The sequence below is a fragment of the Macaca mulatta genome, chromosome 11 (genome assembly GCF_049350105.2).
Source record: "Macaca mulatta isolate MMU2019108-1 chromosome 11, T2T-MMU8v2.0, whole genome shotgun sequence".
Lineage (NCBI taxonomy): Eukaryota > Metazoa > Chordata > Mammalia > Primates > Cercopithecidae > Macaca > Macaca mulatta.
Window position 1 is genome coordinate 113,666,806 of NC_133416.1, and position 21,358 is coordinate 113,688,163.

At 39.7% G+C, this 21,358-nt stretch overlaps 1 protein-coding gene across 3 annotated transcripts in view; it reads left to right on the forward strand.

Annotated features, from left to right (window-relative positions):
• Positions 1-21,358, forward strand: part of POLR3B (RNA polymerase III subunit B) — a 136,560-nt gene that overhangs the window by 82,846 nt on the left and 32,356 nt on the right. For all 3 annotated transcript variants that reach the window (NM_001266933.1, XM_077952564.1, XM_077952563.1), the window contains 4 exon segments: positions 4,619-4,828; positions 7,240-7,398; positions 9,404-9,521; positions 13,646-13,788. In NM_001266933.1, the coding sequence (NP_001253862.1) occupies positions 4,619-4,828; positions 7,240-7,398; positions 9,404-9,521; positions 13,646-13,788 (630 nt within the window).

A 21,358-nucleotide genomic window follows, 5' to 3' on the forward strand; every position in this document is an offset into this window, starting at 1 on the left:
CAATTAATGAATATGCAGCACAGACCTTCGCAGACCTCAACAGTGGCTCCTTCTCACTACCCCTTCCCGCTTCAACTGCAAACTACTGGGACTGTTTTCTAAGCTCAGGAGCAAATGCAGCTTCTGTTTTTGTATTTGTTTTCAATAGATTCTATTCCTAAGTAGATAGTTTCTTCCTTTCTGTTCCCCACTTTACAGTAGGCTGAGATGTACTAGAAATAGGCTGGAGGATTTTGAGACACTAAAAACACAATATACAAAGATCCTCATAAAATTTTGTTTCATCCTACACCTCCCCCTTTCTGTTTGATTTGATTTTTAGCATATTTATTCTTTGTCCATTTGAGGGTACAAATGCAAAAAATGTTTTGGCCAAATTACCCTGGAAATTATTTTTCAAATTCTGCTATTGGTTAAAAATTTTTTTAATTATTGTAGCTATTTTAGGTATAAGCTTGTGTGGTATTTTCTAAGACTAGAATGTTAGCAATGAATATATACGGAGGTACAGTTGAGTACTCTAAGTTTAGTATGTAGCTTTGAGTGGGAGGTAGAATGAATGATATTATAGGGTAATAAGATATGTATTTTTATTATTACTAATATTGTTAATATTGGTTATAAATAATGTTGCCACTTACTGAGTGTCCAAATTCTTTACATACATTATTTCTTTTTTTTTTTTTTGAGATGGAGTGTTGCTGTCACCCAGGCTGGAGTACAGTGGCACAATCACAGCTCACTGCAACCTCCACTTCCTGGGTTCAAGGAATTCTCCTGCCTTAGCCTCCTGAGTAGCTGGGACTGCAGACGCACGCCACCATGCCCAGCTAATTTTGTGTGTGTGTGTCTGTTTTTAGTAGAGACAGGGTTTCACCATGTTGGCTAGGCTGGTCTCGAACTCCTGACCTCATGTGATCTGCCTGCCTTGGCCTCCCAAAGTTCTGGGATTACAGGTGTGAGCCACCATGCCCAGCCCCCTTTTTTTTAATCATAATAATAATCCTTTGAAATATAATACATACTTTTTTTTGTTCTGACAAGGAAGCTGAATCCCAGTTTTGTTGAGTAACATATAAAAGGTTTTCTATGTCTTCTATGTAATGTTACCTATAAAGCTTACTAAAATTCTTCTCAACCAAAACTAACTTCTTTTCTCATTTTTTTCCTGTCCATTGTGGATCACGATCAGGCTGCCTTTTCTGGTAGAATGTAAATTATAAGCCCCTTTAAGTCAGGGGCTCTGTTATTTATTACAGGTTGAATATCCCTTACCTGAAATGCTTAGGACCAGGAGTGTTTCAGATTTTGGATTTTTTTGGATTTTGAAATATTTGCATATACATAATAAGATATCCTGGGGATGGGACCCAAGTCTAAACATGAAATCCGTTTAAGTTTCATATACACTTTATATACGTAGCCTAAAGATAATTTATATGATATTTTTAATAATTTTGTACATGAAGCAAAGTTTGACTAAGTTTTGACTACAACCCATCACATGAGGTCAGGTGTGCAGTTTTCCACTTGTGGCAGCATATTGGTGCTCAAAATGTTTCTGATTTAGGAGCATTTTGGACTTTGGATTTTTGGCTAAGGATGCTCAACCAGTGTTACAGTTGACTCTTGAACAACACAGGGGTTAGGAGCATCAACTCCTCTCACAGTTGAACATCCATGTCTAACTTTTGACTCCCCTAAAGCTAATTACTAATAGCCTACTGTTGACTGAAAGTCTTACCAATAACATAGTCAATTAACACTTACTTTGTATGTGATATGTATTATATACTATATTCTTACAATTCAAATAAGCTAGATAAAAGAAAATGTTATTAAGAAAATTATAAGGAAGAGCAAATATATTTATTATTCTTTAAGTGGAAATGGATTATCATAAAGGTCTTTGTCCTCGTCGTCTTCACACTGAGTAGGCTGAGGTGTAGAGGAAGGGAGAGATTGGTCTTGCTGTCTCAGGGGCAGTAGAGGCAAAAGAAAGTCCATATATGAGTGGTCTCCCTTTTTAAGGAAGCTGAAAATAGTAATAGGGGAATCAGAATTTGAGCATGTGCTGCACACAGACAAGCCCTATCATTTGCTTGCCTATTGCTTCTTGGCAAAATGGTTAGTCAGCCATTCATTATTTTTATAAAAATTTGGGAATCTGATAGCATTTTGAAGTTTTATGACATAGAATAGTTTATAAATCCTATTTTAACATTTTAACTTACACACCCATAGTCAGTGCTGCTAAAAATGCACGTATATGTATACTATCACAAGTTTTTTGAAAAGCCTTTAGAGAAAACTTTTTGATGTCATAAGCACTAAACATTTGCTAAACTATTTTGTTGTTCATCCATTCAGTGGTCAGTTGTAATGCCTGAGAATTATGTTCTGGGCCTGTTAGCACAATTTATAGCAGGATCCAGTCTCTTTCACCATTGTTTAGAGGTGCAGCCATTTATGTTTCCCTGCTGCATAATAATGCGTGTCTCAGGTTTCAGAAGACATGTTTGGCAGCCTGGTGGGACATTGCCTAAACCCTTGTCTCCAGCTGAGTAAAGTATACAATTGGAACTGAAATCTCAACATAAATTTTAAGTGATTTCATATAAAAGGACAAACTTATTGTCAGTGAACTTTACCATAATCCCAGCAGTAGTAATCTTATTTCTAAAACAGTAAGTGATCTATTGCCAGGTATCCTGCCCAGTTTATTAGTTGGCACTAAAATAGCATAAATTAATTGGCAATTTATAGTGCAAACTCGATAAAAAGTTCATGAGGTTCAGTTCGACTTGTTTTTCAGCTGAATCCTGTTAAATTTTTAGAGATTGAAGCACATACTGTCATAAAAAGTATAATGGGATTCTTCAGTTTAATTCACTTGACATTTATTGAGCATCTATAATCTATATAATAAGCATGGCACTGTCACTGTACTAGATATTCCCAACATATTTACTATTTATTTCAATAGTAATTGTCAAGGAGTACCATATCATTTTTGCTGCTTGGTTTATTTTCTTTTTCTTTTCTTCTTCTTTTTTTTTTTTTTTTTTTTTTTTTTTTTTGAGACAGGGTCTTGCTCTGTTGCCCAGGCTTGAGTATAGTGGTATGATCTTAGCTGACTGCAACCTTTACATCCTGGGCTCAAGCACTTCTCATGCCTCAGCCACCCAAGTAGCTGGGACTACAGGCACACACCACCATGCCCAGTTAATTTTTGCATTTTTAGTAGAGACATGGTTTTGTCATGTCTGGTCTTGAACTCCTGAGCTCAAGCAATCCACCCACATTGACCTCCCAAAGTGCTGGGATGACAGGCATGAGCCACCACGCCCAGCCTGAATAACTTACTTTCATCCCCAAAATGAAATCATCATTGATTTAATGACATGAGTATGGAGAAAAAGTTAAAGGAAATGAATATTGAGTTTTGGTGTCTGCACACCCTAGGGTGTAACTCTGTGAAATGGCACTTAGGTACTTTGGAGTGTGTGTGTGTGTGTGTGTGGTGTGTGTGTTGTGCATGTGTCACTATGGAAGCATGTGCAAGAGAGAGAGGCTTAAAGCTAGCTTCTTTTTTCTAACACTAACATCTGTTCTTAGCTATTCACGGGGGAAAAAAAAGAGATACCTAGGAGAAGTTAAAGAGGCTCTGTAGCCCACACTCAAGCTCAACGGTAGAGCAAGACTGAGTTTTCCAAATTTAACGTCTCTGTGTAGCATCAGTTCTGTGCCCACAAGCCCAGGAGACTAAAAGACTTTTCTTCAGACAGGTCCATGAACCCCACTGTGTTTATGAGGGGAAATGAGAGAAAGGGATGAGAGAAAGGGTTAACCTTCTGATTTCATGTTCAGTTGACAGTGACCCAATAACACCCTTCTGAGGAACAATCAGGTGGAAAGACTGATTGCTAAGGAGGGAAGAGCCCACCCCTGATTGGGCTGTACCCTAGATTTCTTAAGGAAGGGACCAAGCCTTTTCCCATTTTATCTCCAGTGTTTGGCACAGAGTAGATGTTTATTAACTGCTTAATAAGTGAATCATCAAATAAATGAATAATCCCCTCTTCCTTGCTCTCACTTTAATTCCTCTTTGTTCATTCTTTTTCTTCCCTTCTCTCCTGTATTCTTTTTCATTTAGAACTTTTGTAATTGTTTATTTCTTTTTATGGAATATACCTGTTTATCCATTTTATAAGCTCCTTGGATGTGAACACTGGGCGTTATCTTACATTACCTCTCCCCAGCAGGCCTGGAACATGGTAGAACCGAATAAAGAATTGTTGATTGTGAAGTTAACCAGTGGAAACTAAATCCCTTAAATGGGATAATATAAATCCAAAAAGTCTAAATTATTTAGATTAAGATATACTCTGAGTATATTTTTCCTTCTTCGTAGGACTTTAAAACTTTAAATATTAGTGAGAAAAGTTGCTTTTACAAGTTGTTAAGCCACCATGAGAGTATTGCTTTTGAAATTTTGAACCTGAAGAGTTTCTTCATTTTAATTAGTGATGTTAATGTATTTATCTCTATTTTCATTACTACCTTATTATTTCACATAATAGAATGTTGTATTTTGTTTTCTTCAATATCAATGCAGGTACTATAGGATACAACCAGCGAAACAGAATTGATACTCTCATGTATCTACTAGCATATCCACAAAAACCCATGGTTAAGACAAAAACCATTGAATTGATAGAATTTGAGAAACTGCCAGCTGGACAGAATGCAACAGTTGCTGTGATGAGCTATAGTGGCTATGATATTGAAGATGCCCTTGTTTTAAACAAGGCCTCTTTAGACAGAGGTAAGTGAATTTTCAAAACTAATGCCAAAGGTGCTTTTTGCAGAGTTAGATATAGGGATGATTAATGTAGAGATCACTTGGTTAATGTCATTTCAAGTTATTTGAATTTTATGATATAGAAACAGGAGATGGTTGGGTTTTGATGTTGGCTTTCTTGTCATTTTTAATGAATAGTATATGGAGATAATTTGTTAAACATACTACTACAGAATATTTTTCTTCTCTGTTATTGTATTGGTTACGTGAGACAGTCCTTCAAAGAGAAAAAAAACGTAAGAATGTGTTTTACAGCAGGAATTACAATATATGAAATATGTGTTTTCACTGTATCTAGTGATATATATTATTAACAAACCTGTTTGAGAGGGCAGTAGCAATATCTGGATGTAAAAAGCTGTTTCTTATTTGCGTAACCTCATAATTTGGTACCTTCTTTGGCCAAGTGACGAAAGTTAAAAATATACGGCCGCAAACTCTGGCGTGGAGTTTTTCTGCTTTTCTTTCTGTTTTTGACAATTACTTTCGCAAGTCACCACTTCGTGATTTGTTAGACATCACCTGATCTGAAGTCTGACTTCTCTATTCATAATCTCGATTTCTCTTTTTCCTTTCTGGCATACCCACTATGCCTTCCCCTTCCCTCTTTGTAGTTGCTAGGCAGCCATAATAGTACTCCTAGACATGTGTCTTTGGCATTAATGTTGGCCACACTTAATTTATGCCTCTTTTTTTCCTCCAAATGACAACAGCCATGCTTTAAAACTAGATGTTTTCCTTTCTGATTAACTGGTAACATTTATGTGGAAATCTGAAGACTTTGTGATGTCTGTCAGAAACTCTGCAACCCAATTTAATGATCTGAGTTTACTGTCCGCTAGCTCTTAAGCTATCACCTGTGAATAAAATGTCTCTTTACACTTTGAAGAAAACAGTTCTTGATTTCATGCAGTTAAGATTCACATTGCACTCCAGCATGTTGCAGTTAATGGCTACTGTATGAAATTTCAAGATCATGAAATGTTTCCAAACCAGCTGGCATTCTGAGCCCAGTTTATTATGGCCATACACAATTTCCTAGGAGCCATGATGACTACGGCCTTGCTTAAAGACACAAATGTCTTCATCTGACGTCCAGTTGTAGAAATTTGTTACTTCATCTCACAGTCACCTTCATATTTAAAAAATTACATTACAGCCCTGAGATTTTATTTATAAATCCACTTTTACCTGATTGATTTCTAAAGTCACATTCTTAGATTTCTGCTTTTGGTGGAAAATTGTTAAGTGAAGGATTTTACAGCCATGCATTTATTTCATCAGTAATAACTGGCATTGCATCCTGAGACATTTTCTTATTTAAGTGAACTCTGGCATGGCTCAATATATCCTGAGGAGATTAGTAAGAGAATCTAGTTTAAAATAACTGCTTGGCCAAAGGGAAAAAAGAAAGAAATGTAGCCACAGAATCTTAGGAAATTATAGTGTTGAAGGAATGACAGCTGTTTTGGGTAACTCTACAACTCATGGATTTTTTTCTTTTAGGGATTCAGTGGTTGAGTTTTTTTGCCCCACCCAAAGGTTTTTCTTCTGTCCTTTTTGCTTATTTTTCTTCCTTTTATTTTTCGGATCCATTGGTAGACAGCTTCTTTTTCTTAATGTTCAGATTGTTAGTTGACTTCACAGCTTTTCCCTCATCCACTAGATAAATGCAATCTAAAAATGTCATTAAACTCCAATCTTTAGGGCAGAGAACTATTTTTCCCATTGAAATAATTTGATTGTTCTTTTTTCATTCTGTCTCTTCTCTGGAGGAAAATTAGTGTTTTTACGTGCTGGCTTAGAACTTGCTCTAAATGCCAAATTTTAAAAAGAAAAACTTTCCAGGGAAGGTTAGCAGAAGTTGTGCACCAAAAGGATGTGTGTCCTGGCTCGGGAGTCAGTGGCCTTGTGCTGTTTAACACAATTCTCAACTCTGCTGCCAGCTTGCTAGATGACCTTGGCCACTTAATTTCTCTGGACCTCACTCCTAGTGCCTGTGAAAGGGATAGGTTAAGCAGGTGATTTCTAAGGCCCTTTCCAATTCTAATATTCTATGGCTCTGTCCTCTGAAAGAATCACAGTGCTAGTCTTTGATTTCTCTCACCCTTCTCCAGTTGTATTCCGTGCAGAAAATGGTTGTAGAGATTCCAGTGTTTACACAGACAGTAGGTAGGGGACAAGTCCTGTGCCACTTCTTCAGATTATCAGATTTTTATTTGGTTTGTACTGGTCCCAGATTATGATCAAATACAGAGAAGCTTTGGGATTTGGGGGAGAGTGAGGTGGAGTGGATTGCTGAGTAGCACAAATCCATGTTTTCTTATAGCTTTGGATTACTGGTGGTTCTAATGCCCATTTTGGTTTCATTTTAGGCTTTGGGCGTTGCCTTGTATATAAAAATGCTAAATGTACATTGAAACGATATACCAATCAGACTTTTGATAAAGTAATGGGGCCCATGTTGGATGCTGCTACAAGGAAACCTATCTGGCGACATGAAATCTTAGATGCAGATGGTATTTGTTCTCCAGGTAAAAGCCTTTTGAAAGAAATATTTTTAATATATACCTTTGAAATCATGTGTTATTCCATAATATTTCTGAATATTTGACAAAAAGGGCAGAAAAACGTAACAACCTATAAAACCACTATCCAGACTCAACCAGTGAGGTCATTTTTGATGAATTTCCTTCTAGTTTGTTTTTCTATACACTATGTTTTTACCTATCAGTAATCTATGCTAACTGTAATTTTCTAGTTATGATTTTGAATAATAGAAAAGCCACTTTAAGGAAATATTTAGAGTAGTTCGTGTCCCTGCATCTGCACTGGTATTCTTCATTTACGCATTTAGCTTACAGACTACTTTAGAATTTTATCCCCCTGCAAAGGTATGACTCCATTATAATTACAAACTTGTAATGCATTTTGTTGATGAAACAAATAGTCCTTGCCCTTATGGGTCTCACAGGCTGGTGCAGGAGACTGACATTGATCAGAGGATCATGCACAAACGCAGGTTAAGAAATCATATAGGTAGCTATGAGGCCATTTTATAGCAAGAGGATTTGACCTAGTTAGGAAGATCAGCATGGCCTTCCCCAAGGAAGTGAGCTGGAATCTGAAGGATAGGGAAGAGTTAACTAAAGAAGAAGGTCAGGGAGCGTGTTCTAAGTAGTAAGAAAAGCTTGTGCAAGGGTCCCGGAGCTTGGTAGTTGAAAGATCTGAAAGACCAGTGCGGCTAACAAGAAGAGAGTGCAGGGAAGCATGGTGCGCATGAGTTGGTGGGTGACGCGCGGGGTAGGTGCCAGAGTAAGCAAGTCCTTGCAACTGTGTTAGTATTGTCTTTATTTTATTTTATTAATTTTATTTTTGAGACAGGGTCTCAGTCTGTCACCGAGGCTGGAGTGCAGTGGCACAATCTCAGCTCACTGCAACCTCTGCCTCCTGGATTCAAGCGATTCTCCCACTTCAACCTCCTGGATAGCTGGGACCCATAGGCGCGTGCCACCATGCCTGGCTAGTTTTTTGTATTTTTTGTAGAGATGAGGTCTTACCATCTTGTCCAGGCTGGTCTCGAACTCCTGGGCTCAAGTTCTCCACCCACCTCGGCTTCCCAAAGTGCTGGGATTATAGGCATGAGCCACCATGCTGAGCCCGTGATACTATTTTCATTATGATCCTAAAAGCAGTGATATATTCAGATATGTGTTTTGAAATGATCATTCTGACTACAGTGTAGAAAAAGGATTAGAAGGGCACTGAAATAGAAGGTAGACCTGGTACCAGGAGCTGTGGTGAAGGTGGAGAGAACCCAGTTGTTAGGAGGAAAATCCACATGACTTTGTCATGGTTGGCCTGTGGGTGGTGAATGCTTTATCAAGCTGTGATTCCAAAGAGACACAGAGTACGTGACTTCTCCTCCCTCTGTCTGCCTTTGTTTCTTGGAGGATTTTTCTCATCCTAACACTGGTCAGTATGGCTTGGAAAATATGCGCTATGACAGTACTACAGGTAGTTGGTCTTTGAGCTTACCAGGAAGAGATACAAAGCAAAAATGGGAATAACAGCAAAACCAAAGAAATATTTTGATTTTCTCATTGCCCAAGTTGAATTGGTGGTGGCTTATTACTGGTTGAAATAACTGTAAATAAAAATAAGTGATCAAAACTTAACATCCTAAGAGATATATAAAATTGCTATTTACTGAGATGATGTTTCTTATGTTAACATAGTCCTCTGAATTATTTTCTTAATTTTATATACACTGTGGTGTGTGTGTGTGTGTGTGTGTGTGTGTGTGTGTGTGTGTGTGTGTCTGTCTGTCTGTCTGTCTGTCTGTCTCATTCTGTTGCCCAGGCTGGAGTGCAGTGGCATGATCATAGCTCACTGCAGCCTCAACCTGGGCTCAAGCAGTCCTCCTACCTCAGCCTCCTAAGTAGTTGGGACTACAGGCATGTTCATCTGTGCCTAGTTTGTAATCTTTATTCCACACAGATGATAACAATATGCCTAACACTTTTCTTTTCTTCTCAGGTGAGAAAGTAGAAAACAAACAAGTGCTTGTAAATAAGTCCATGCCCACGGTGACTCAGATTCCTTTGGAAGGAAGTAATGTACCACAGCAGCCACAGTACAAAGATGTACCCATAACGTATGTATTGGTTGTGCCTTGATAATATGTAGAAAGGTTAGAAAAAAGGGAAGGAATGGGAGAAATTAGAAGGTAGGTCTTGGTGTGTTGGAGAACTAGAAATAGCAATTTGGGGTAACATTACTTGTCATGAAAAAAGCATGGCATAGAATATAAAACTAGTCTGTGGAATCATATAGACCCTAAACTGGGTTTGAGGTATGGACCACATAGGCAGGGGTTCCTGATGGAATTAACAACAGGATGAAGGGTACATGGCATAATAGTGCCTGGGTTTGAGGATCAGTGCAGCTTGCTGGGGCTAGGTTGTGAAATTGACACTGCAGAGAGGGACATGATAAGAGTCATATTTTTAAACAGTGAAACACACTGGCCACAGCATGGCATCACAGTATACTAGAACATAGCCCAGCTCTCGTACAGGTTGTCTTGTGTATCTTACATGAGTAAAGCATTTAAATTCTGTTAGCTTCAGTTTTTTCATTTGTATAATACAATGAAAGAGTTAGACTTGTTAATCTCTAAATTTCTTCTAAGCTCTAAAATTTAATAAAGTATGAACCTAGTGAGAAGGGCCAATGATAGTCACCACATTGTAATATAAAAACCAAACTAGAAGAGATATTTAACCTAGCCAAGGTGAACTAGGCCAACTGAGTTTAGGAGGTGGCAGTGAGGGTGACATAGGAGAACTGGATTCTTGAGCTGTGATGGCAGTTTTACAAATGTATTCAATACACAGTAGCTGAGGCCTGCTGTGTGCCAGCCACCCTGCCTCTTGTGCCAGTGATATAGAGCTGAAATAAGCCACAGGCGTTGCTTGCAAGGAGTCGTATTTAGTTGGCAAAGACCCCCACACAAAAAAAGTGCGGTAATGATCGTGATCATAATAGCTTATTGGGAATTTATACTGTACCAGTTACTGTTCTGGACATTTTACATGTGTTAGCTCAGTTAATCCTACCACCACCCTAGGAGCTGTGTTCTCTTAGTGGCTTATTAGAAAGATAAGATGGAAGCAAGGAGAAGTTAAGTAACTTACCAAGGTCACACAGCAGTAAGGGGCAGCACCAGGATTTGAAGTCATGCAATCTGGCTTCAGAGCGCTTCTCTTGACCATTGTGCTAAACACAGCAAGAGAGTTATCTCGGGTGCCATGGATTTGTCTCTGGAGGAGGAGCACCAAGGAGAAAATGGGCAGCTATGCTTAGGGGATGGTCCAGACTCTTACACTGACTTCTACAGGGTGAACAGCTATTTTACAGTTACAGAGGTGGCTATGCTGGTTGGCTCTCTTCCTGTCTTGAAGGAGGATATCTCTTTTTCTGTGCAAAGTTCATCTCTCCTTTTGGTTTCTTAATTTTATTCACTCTTTTCAGAGACCTTTTTCTGTCATCTTCTCTTTTATCCTCCCATATTTTCAACCTGTTTCCTATTGATTCCTTCTTTACAGGTTAGAAAATGTGCTCAGATACTTTTTACCTGTAAAGGAATATAAAAGTTTTTTCTGGTCTTTGTGTCCCTTTCTAGCTTCCACTGTGTTCCTCTTCCTTTGACTCTGAAGCTCCTCAGAGCAGTCGTCTGTCATCTCCATTTCTACTTTGTTACCTTCTGCTCACTCCCTAACCCTCGGAACTGGCCTCTTACCTACCTCCTCATTCTCCTGAAACAGCTCCAGAAGAGGTCACCAAAGACATCCTATATGTTCATTTCATTCAAGAAATACTTTTGTTTTTGAGAGTGAGTCTTGCACTGTCACTCGGGCTAGAGTGCAATGGCACTATCTCGGCTCACTGCAACCTCCACCTCCCGGTTCAAGCGATTCTCCCGCGTCAGCCTCCTGAGTAGCTGGGACTACAGGTGCACACCACCACACCCGGCTAATTTTTTGTATTTTTACAAAAATAAAAAATACAATATGTTATCCAGACTGGTCTCAAACTCTTCGCCTCATGATCTGCCCACCTCGGTCTCCCAAAATGCTGGGAGTCATAAGTCACGGCACCCAGCCCTTAAGAAATACTTTTTGAGCATTAACAGTATGCCAGGAACTATTCCGGGCGCATGGGATAGTGCAGGGAGGAAAACCAGCAGTACCTGTCTTTGTGGGAATCACACCCCAGTGCTGGAAGAGAGGAAGTAAAGAAATAAGCAAAACCCATGTGTAGTCGAATTTGCCAAATCAGACAGACTCTTCAATCGGAATCTTCTTGCAGACTGGGACTTTGTCTCTTTTTTTCACCTTGTACCCCCTAGTGTCTGGCATAGTACCTGGCACATAGTGGGTATAGTGGGTATTCATTCAGTAAATAGTTATCATATGAATGAATGAATTTCATATGACCCTTCTATAGCATTTGACGCCACTGACCTCTCCCTTCCCTTGGTGTTGTGACACTGCTCTCACCTGGCCCTCCCTATCGGTCTAATCACTCACTCTTAGCCCCCCATCCTTCCTGGCCTTGTGGTGACTTCACCCTGGCCGGGATGATTCTTGAGCCTCATCCGGAAAAGCTCCCCAATTCTCAGCACTCCAGTCACCCTCTTTTTGCTGATGACTCCCATATAGACATCTGCCTGGTGTCAGCTTCCTATCAGCACTTGGGCAGCTTTACAGTGGCCCCAAACAGGCTCCTCCTCCTGGATCCCTGTCTTGGTAAATGGCATCAGCTGCCAGCAGCCAGCTGGTCACCAGCACAATCTGACTCCTTTCCTTTACCTGCCACACACACCAATCCTGTAGTTCCTGTCATCTTAGCAGCTCTCTTCTCTCCTTCCTGCTGCAGTGTCTGTGCTGTGGCCCTCTGCTCTGCCTGGAGTTCCTGTTAACTGTCCATCTGCCTCCAGGCTGGTACCTCTCAGGCTCTCTCTGCATCACTGCTAGGGTGATTTTTTTCTTTTTGAGACAGAGTCTCGCTGTGTCGTCCAGGCTGGAGTGCAGTGGTGCAATCTTGGCTCACTGCAACCTCCACATCCTGGATTCAAGCAATTCTCTTGCCTCAGCCTCCTGAGTAGCTGGGATTACAGGGGCATGCCACTATGCCCAGCTAATTTTTATATTTTTAGTAGAGATAGGGTTTCACATGTTAGGCTGGTCTCGATCTCCTGACCTCATGATCCGTCTGCTTTTGCCTCCCAAAGTGCTGGGATTACAGGTGTGAGCCACCGTGCCTGGCTGGGTGATTTTCTAAACTACTCCTCTGGCCATGTTACTCTCTTGGATAAATAGAGTGAAACTTGAGTAAGTTAAGTGAAAGTATGAATGACAGGGGCGCCTGTGGGAAAGTCGTCCTCAGCACACCTCCTTGGCCTCCCCCTCACACACTAAGCTGTATGTTTCTAGGAAATCACCTCTTATTATCCAAAATGTGCCATCCTAATTCAATTAGGCCTTGTGCAATCGCTCAGGCTGCCACTCTGCCAGTGACCCACTCTGGTCAGGTCTCAAGTTGAGGGTTACCTCTTCTGTGGCAGGGCTTGACAGCCTGCCACTCCCTGCCACCACTGTCATCCCCCACTCCCAGCAGAATTGACTGTCTCCCTTGAGCCTCTCCTGTTCTTCACACCAGATGTCATTACTGCACTTACCTGTCTCTTCCTTGATTGGATTGTGAGCTCCTTTGGTGCAGTAACTGTGTCTCCTTAATTGTTAGGTGTCCAAAGGCTACCAGGATCTGATACGTGGTAGATTTCTAATAATGTTTGTTATGTGAAAAAAAAATTAATAATTGAAAAACTGAGTAAGTAAAAGTACTATTACCATTAAGAGCTAGGAGTTGAGTCTGAAATCCCAGTTCCACTTTGTATGAGTCATGTGCCCTTGGACAAGTTATTTAACTCCTCTAAGCATCAGTTTTCCTCATCTATAATAAGGGAATAACAGTATGGACTCTTGTGAGGATTAAATTGCACTGTGCCTTCCTCATAATAAATGTGTAGTGTTGTAAAAGGGAAATTGTGAAATTTGAATTTAATGTTTTAAAAAAATGGAAGTCATTTTTCAGAGCCTAAGATGAAAATGTCAGAGTACTCTATGGTAGGCGTGAAATGAAATATAACATGGGTGAGAAGGTCACAAAGGGCAGTTTGAAAACTCTGTTTTAGTGACTTTCTCTTAACACCAGCTATAAAGGAGCCACAGATTCATACATTGAAAAAGTGATGATATCTTCAAATGCTGAAGATGCTTTTCTGATCAAAATGCTGCTGAGACAGACAAGGCGCCCAGAAATTGGAGACAAATTCAGCAGTCGTCATGGGCAAAAAGGTAAACTGTATCATTTCTCAACGTGATTATAAAACAAGATATGAATGATTTGTTAACCACTTACATCAAATTACCCCATTTATAAAATTTACTTTGGAAAAGTATTACATGGTTATAAAAATTATTCTTGTTTTATTTCTTAGATTAACCTGTTTATGTTTTAATGGCATTTAAAAATATATGGTAGACTTGCTCCTCTGTGCTGTCTATTTCATTCTCCTGCAGTTGCTATGCCCAGAATTATAATTATAACTACATTCTAGGTGATGCACCTGTTGAGATACATGTAGCTGTTGAAAAAATAAATAGTAGTGCCTTTTTTTTTTTTTCTGAAAGGTACATCTTTAAACTACTATATGTTCTGTTGGGTCATAGTATCATAAGATGTCAGCACTAGAAGACACCTCAGAGTTATCTGTCCCCTTGTTTACAGATGAGGAAATTTAGACCCCGCATTTTCAGTGGCCAGTCAAGGATACGCAGCTACTTCGTTGTTGAACTGGTGTTAGAACCTAGGTCTCCTGACCCCAAGGGGTGCTTTGTGTGTCTCCCACATCTAATCCCATTGGCAAGCCTCACTCATTCCTTTGATGGTTACTGCACAGTTTTCATCTATTTGTAGTTTTGTTTATTTTCAAGAAACACAGCACTGTATCACTGTTAATTAACTCATTTATCAGTAAGGTCTTGTTTAGTCAGTATACACAGTGTTTAAAGTGGAAAGTTTGTCCTGGGGTTTGAATTTTAGCTCTGCCTGTCGCTTAGCTTTAAGAACAACAGCAGCTAACACTTTTGTAGCACTAACTGTGTGCCTGGCTGCGTTCTCAGCACTTGACAGGTGCTAACTCATTTGATTCTCACATAATTCTGGGAGGGAGGTAGCATCATTATCCATATTTTATAGATGAGGAAATAGAGGCATAGAGAGATTAATAGCTTGCTCAAGGTCACACAGTTGATGGGAGAACTGGCATTTGAACCTTGGCAGCTTGGCTCCAGAGACCTAGCTCTTAATTACTGGGCCACATTGACTGTTAAGCAGTTAGCAATGTGCCTGGCACATAGTAAGTGCTCAAGAAGACCATCATTCTTTTGCTATATACTTAAAATACATCACTTCTACTTTTCTACCTTGACTCTCACATTTGCTTATAAATTACTAGTGCGATATCTTCTTATTTTTAATTGGTTTGAAGATAACTGCACATTGTGTTTCTGCTGATTTTAAGTTTCTTTGCCAAGCAAGTATATCCATATTACAGTTCTCTTGGTCAAGTATACCCAGCCTTAGTTATCATTCTGCCAGTGAAACTATGTCAGACTAAGATACTCGTTCATCAAAATCATTTTTAGTTCTGTTGACAGAGGCAAGATTATTTTAGTCTGTCAATATTTTTAAGAAATAATTGGTTCCATCTGTTAATGTGAATTTGAGACACCTGTAATTCATATAGTTCCCTGAGATACTAACTCTTAATGCCCTTTGAGTGTTTTTTAAAGTATCTTGAGTTTCTAACGTTTTATATGGCTTGCCAGTAAAAAATCAAATTCTGTATATTGAAACTATTTCCCCTTTTCTCTTGGTCTTGACAGTTGCTGAGTCAATTATGGGGTAACCTTAACCTCATTTGCTAGGTCATTGTGGGGTAACCTTAACCTCATTTGTAGTCTCTATCTTACTTGGCCTCCTACTTGGACAAAAGCAAAGTTGATACTCTTCTTGTAAAATATTGACACTGGAAGCTTCACAAGAATGCACACCATAAGAGAATATCCCTTCTGAATCACTTTAAAAGACTAAGGTACCCCAAATCCTTATGTCTTTATCCTGTCAGGGTATTATACAAAGAGTTGCAGACTAGCAGATATTTCAGTGGCTATGCAATGTGTTCTAACTCCACTAAACTTTTTTTTTTTTTCAAGTTCTGGATTACATGTGCAGAACGTGCAGTTTTGTTACATAGGTATACACGTGTCATGGTAGTTTGCTGCACCCGTCAACCCATCACCTACATTAGGTATTTCTCCTAATGTTATCCCTCCCCTAGCCTCCCACCTCCAGCAGGCCCCAGTGTGTGATGTTCCCCTCCCTGTGTCCAAGTGTTCTCATTGTTCAGCTCCCACCTATGAGTGAGAACATGCGGTGTTTGGTTTTCTGATCTTGTGATAGTTTGCTGAGAATGATGGTTTCCAGTTTCATCCACGTCCCTGCAAAGGACACGAACTCGTCCATTTTTATGGCTGCATAGTATTCCATGGTGTATATGTGCCACATTTTCTTAACCCAGTCTATCATTGATGGACATTTGGGTTGGTTCCAAGTTGCTATTGTGAGTAGTGCTGCAATAAACATACATGTGCATGTGTCTTTATGGTAGAATGATGTATAATCCTTTGGGTATATGCCCAGTAATGGAATGGCTGGGTCAAATGGTATTTCTAGTTCTAGATACTTACGGAATCGCCACACTATCTTCCACAATGGCTGAACTAATTTACACTCCCACCAACAGTGTACAAGTGTTCCTATTTTTCCACAACCACTCCAGCATCTGTTGTTTCCTGACTTTTTAATGATTGCCATTCTAACTGGCATGAGATGGTATCTCATTGTGGTTTTGATTTGCATTTCACTAATGACCAGTAATGATGAGCATTTTTTCATGTGTCTGTTGGCTGCATAAATGTCTTCTTTTGAAAAGTGTCTGTTCATATCCTTTGCCCATTTTTTGATAGGGGTTGTTTGCTTTTTTCTTGTAAATTTGTTTAAGTCCTTTGTAGATTCTGGATATTAGCCCTTTGTCAGATGGATAGATTGCAAACATTTTCTCCCATTCTATAGTTTGCCTGTTCACTCTGATGATAGTTTCTTTTGTTGTGCAGAAGCTCTTTAGTTTAATTAGGTCCCATTTGTCAATTTTGGCTTTTGTTGCCATTGCTTTTGGTGTTTTAGACATGAAGTCTTTGCCTGTGCCTATATCCTGAATGGTATTGCCCAGGTTTTCTTCTAGGATTTTTATGGTCCTAGGTCTTATGTTTAGGTCTATGATCCATTTGAGTTGATTTTTGTATAAGGTTTAAGGAAGGGGTCCAGTTTCAGTTTTCTGCATATAGCTAGCCAGTTTTCCCAACACCGTTTATTAAATAGGGACTCTTTTCCCCATTGCTTGTATGTGTCAGGTTTGTCAAAGATCAGATGGTGGTAGATGTGTGGTGTTATTTCTGAGGCCTCCATTCTGTTCCATTGGTCTAAATCTCTGTTTTGGTACCAGTACCATGCTGTTTTGGTTACTGTAGCCTTGTAGTATAGTTTGAAGTCAGGTAGCATGATGCCTCCAGCTTTGTTCTTCTTGCCTAGGATTGTCTTGGCTATGTGGGCTCTTTTTTGGTTCCATATGAATTTTAAAGTAGTTTTTTCCAGTTCTGTGAAGAAAGTCATTGGTAGCTTGAGGCGGCAGGGAGGGGTAGTATTGAATCTATAAATTACTTTGGGCAGTAAGACCATTTTCCAGATATTGATTCTTCCTGTCCATGAGCATGAAATGTCTTTCCATTTGTTTGTGTCCTCTCTTATTTCCTTGAGCAGTGGTTTGTAGTTCTCCTTGAAGAGGTCCTTCACATCCCTTGGAAGTTATATTCCTAGGTATTTTATTCTCTTAGTAGCAATTGTGAATGGGAGTTCACTCATGATTTGGCTCTCTGTCTGTTATTGGTGTATAGAAATGCTTGTGATTTTTGCACAGTGATTTTGTATCCTGAGACTTTGCTGAAGGTGCTTATCAGCTTAAGGAGATTTTGGGCTGAGATGGGGTTTTCTAAATACAAAGTCATGTCATCCGCAAACAAAGAAAATTTGACTTCCTCTCTTCCTATCTGAATATACTTTGTTGCTTTCTCTTACCTGATTGCCCTGGGCAGAATTTCCAATGCTATGTTGAATAGGAGTGGTGAGAGAGGGCATCCTTGTGCCAGTTTTCAAAGGGAATGCTTCCTGTTTTTGGCCATTCAGTCTGATATTGGCTGTGGGTTTGTCATAAATAGCTCTTATTATTTTGAGATATGTTCCATCAATACCTGGTTTATTGAGAGTTTTTAGCATGAAACGCTGCTGAATTTTGTCGAAGGCCTTTTCTGCATCTATTGAGATAATCATGTGGTTTTCGTCGTTGGATCTGTTTATGTGATGGCTTACGTTTATTGATTTGCGTATGTTGAACCAGCCTTGCATCCGAGGGGTGAAGCCAGCTTGATCATGGTGGACAAGCTTTTTGACGTGCTGCTGGATTCGGTTTGCCAATATTTCGTTGAGGATTTTCACATCAAGGTTCATCGGGGATATTGGCCTAAAATTCTCTTTTTTTGTTGTGTCTCTGCCAGCTTTGGTATCAGGATGATGCTGGCCTCATAAAATGAGTGAGGGAGGATTCCCTGTTTTTCTGTTGATTGGAATAGTTTCAGAAGGAATGGTACCAGCTCCTCTTTGTAACTCTGGTAGAATTTGGCTGTGAATCTATCTGGTCCTGGACTTTTTTTGGTTGGTAGGCTATTAATTATTCCCTCAATTTCAGAACCTGTTATTGGTCTATTCAGAGATTCAGCTTCTTCCTGGTTTAGTCTTGGGAGGGTGTATGTGTCCAGGAATTTATCCATTTCTTCTAGATTTTCTAGTTTATTTGCTTAGAGGTGTTTATAGTATTCTCTGATGGTAGTTTATATTTCTGTGGGATGGGTGGTGATATCCCCTTTATCATTTTTTATTGAATGTATTTGATTCTTCTCTCTTTTCTTCTTATTAGTCTTGCTAGCAATCTATCTATTTTGTTGATCTTTTCAAAATACCAGCTCCTGGATTCATTGATTTTTTTTGAAGGCTTTTTTGTGTCTCTCTCCTTCAGTTCTGTTCTGATCTTAGTTATTTCTTGCCTTCTGCTAGCTTTTGAATTTGTTTGCTCTCGCTTCTCTAGTTCTTTTAATTGTGATGTTAGGGTGTCGATTTTAGATCTCTCCTGCTTTCTCTTGTGGGCATTTATTGCTATAAATTTACCTCTACACACTGCTTTAAATGTATCCCAGAGATTCTGGTACGTTGTGTCTTTGTTCTCATTGGTTTCAAAGAACATCTTTATTTCTGCCTTCATTTCATTATTTAGTCAGTAGTCATTCAGGAGCAAGTTGTTCAGTTTCCATGTAGTTGTACGGTCTTGAGTGAGTTTCTTAATCCTGAGTTCTAATTTGATTGCACTGTGGTCTGAGAGACAGTTTGTTGTGATTTCTGTTCTTTTACATTTGCTGAGGAGTGTTTTACTCCCTATTATGTGGTCAGTTTTAGAGTAAGTGTGATGTGGTGCTGAGGAGAATGTATATTCTGTTGATTTGGGGTGGAGAGTTCTGTAGATATCTATTGGGTCCATTTGGTCCAGAGCTGAGTTCAAGTCCTGGATATCCTTGTTAAGTTTCTGTCTCATTAATCTGTCTAATATTGACAGTGGGGTGGTAAAGTCTCCCATTATTATTGTATGGGAGTCTAAGTCTCTTTGTAGGTCTCTAAGAACTTGCTTTATGAATCTGGGTGCTCCTGTATTGGGTGCATATATATTTAGGATAGTTAGCTCTTCTTGTTGAATTGACCCCTTTACCATTATGTAATGGTCTTGTCTCTTTGATTGTTTGTTTGTTTAAAGTCTGTTTTATCAGAGACCAGGATTGCAACCCCTGCTTTTTTTTGCTTTTCATTTGCTTGGTAGATCTTCCTCCATCCCTTTATTTTGAGCCTATGTGTGTCTCTGCACATGCGTTGGATCGCCTGAATACAGCACACTGATGGGTCTTGACTCTATCCAGTCTGCCAGTCTGTATCTTTTAACTGGGGCATTTAGCCCATTTACATTTAATGTTAATATTGTTATGTGTGAATTTGATCCTGTCATTATGATGCTCGCTGGTTATTTCACCCGTTAATTGATGTAGTTTCTTCCTAGCATCGATGCTCTTTACAATTTGTCGTGTTTTTGCAGTGGCTAGTACCGGTTGTTCCTTTCCTTGTTGAGTGCTTCCTTCAGGAGCTCTTGTAAGCAGGTCTGTTGGTCACAGAATCTCTCAGCATTTGCGTGTCTGTAAAGGATTTTATTTCTCCTTCACTTATGAAGCTTAGTTTGGCTGGATATGAAATTCTGGGTTGAAAATTATTTCCTTTAATAATGTTGAATATTGGATCCTACTCTTTTCTGGCTTGTAGGGTTTCTGCAGAGAGATCTGCTGTTAGTCTTATGGGCTTCCCTTTGTGGGTAACCCAACCTTTCTCTCTGGCTGCCCTTAACACTTTTGCTTCATTTCAACCTTGGGGAACCTGACAATTATGTGTCTTGGGGTTGCTCTTCTCAAGGAGTATCTTTGTGGTGTTCTCTATATTTCCTGAATTTGAATGTTGGCCTGCCTTGCTAGGTTGGGGAAGTTCTCCTGGATAATATCCTGAAGAGTGTTTTCTAACTTGGTTCCATTCTCCCCATCACTTTCAGATACACCAATCAAATGTAGATTTGGTCTTTTCACATAGTCCCATATTTCTTGGAGGCTTTGTTCGTTTCTTGTCACTCTTTTTTCTCTAATCTTGTCTTCTTGCTTTATTTTATTAATTTGATCTTCAGTCACTGATATCCTTTCTTCTGCTTGATCGAATTGGCTATTGAAGCTTGTGCATGAGTCACGAAGTTCTCGTACTGTGGTTTTCAGCTCCATCAAGTCATTTAAGCTCTTCTCTACACTGGTTGTTCTAGTTAGCCATTTGTCTAATCTTTTTTCAGGTTTTTAGCTTCCTTGTGATGGGTTAGAACATGCTCCTTTAGCTTGGAGAAGTTTCTTATTACCGACCTTCTGAAGCCTGCTTCTGTCAACTCGTCAAACTCATTCTCCATCCAGCTTTGTTCCCTTGCTGGTGAGGAGTTGTGTTCCTTTGGAGGAGAAGAGGTGTTCTGGTTTTTGGAATTTTCAGCCTTTCTGCTCTGGTTTCTCCCCATCTTTATGGTTTTATCACTCTTTGATGTTGGTGACCTATGGATGGGGTTTTGGTCTGGATGTCCTTTTTGTTGATGTTGATGCTATTCCTTTCTGTTTGTTAGTTTTCTCTCTAACAGTCAGGTCCCTCAGCTGCAGGTCTGTTGGAGTATGCTGGAGGTCCACTCCAGACCCTGTTTGCCTGGGTATCACCAATGGAGGCTGCAGAACAGCAAATATTGCTGCCTGATCCTTCCTCTGGAGGCTTCATCCCAGTGGGGCACCTGCCTGTATGAGGTGTCTTTCAGCCCCTCCTGGGAGGTGTCTCCCAGTCAGGCTACAGGGGGCTGAGGGACCTACTTGAGAAGGCAGTCTGTCCGTTATCAGAGCTCAAACACCATGCTGGGAGAACTGCTGCTCTCTTCAAAGTTGTCAGGCAGTGATGTTTAAGTCTGGAGAAGCTGTCTGCTGCCTTTTGTTCAGATGTGCCTTGCCCTCAGAGGCGGAATCTAGAAAGGCAGTAGGCCTTGCTGAGCTGCGGTGGGCTCCACCCAGTTTGAGCTTCCCTGCCGCTTTGTTT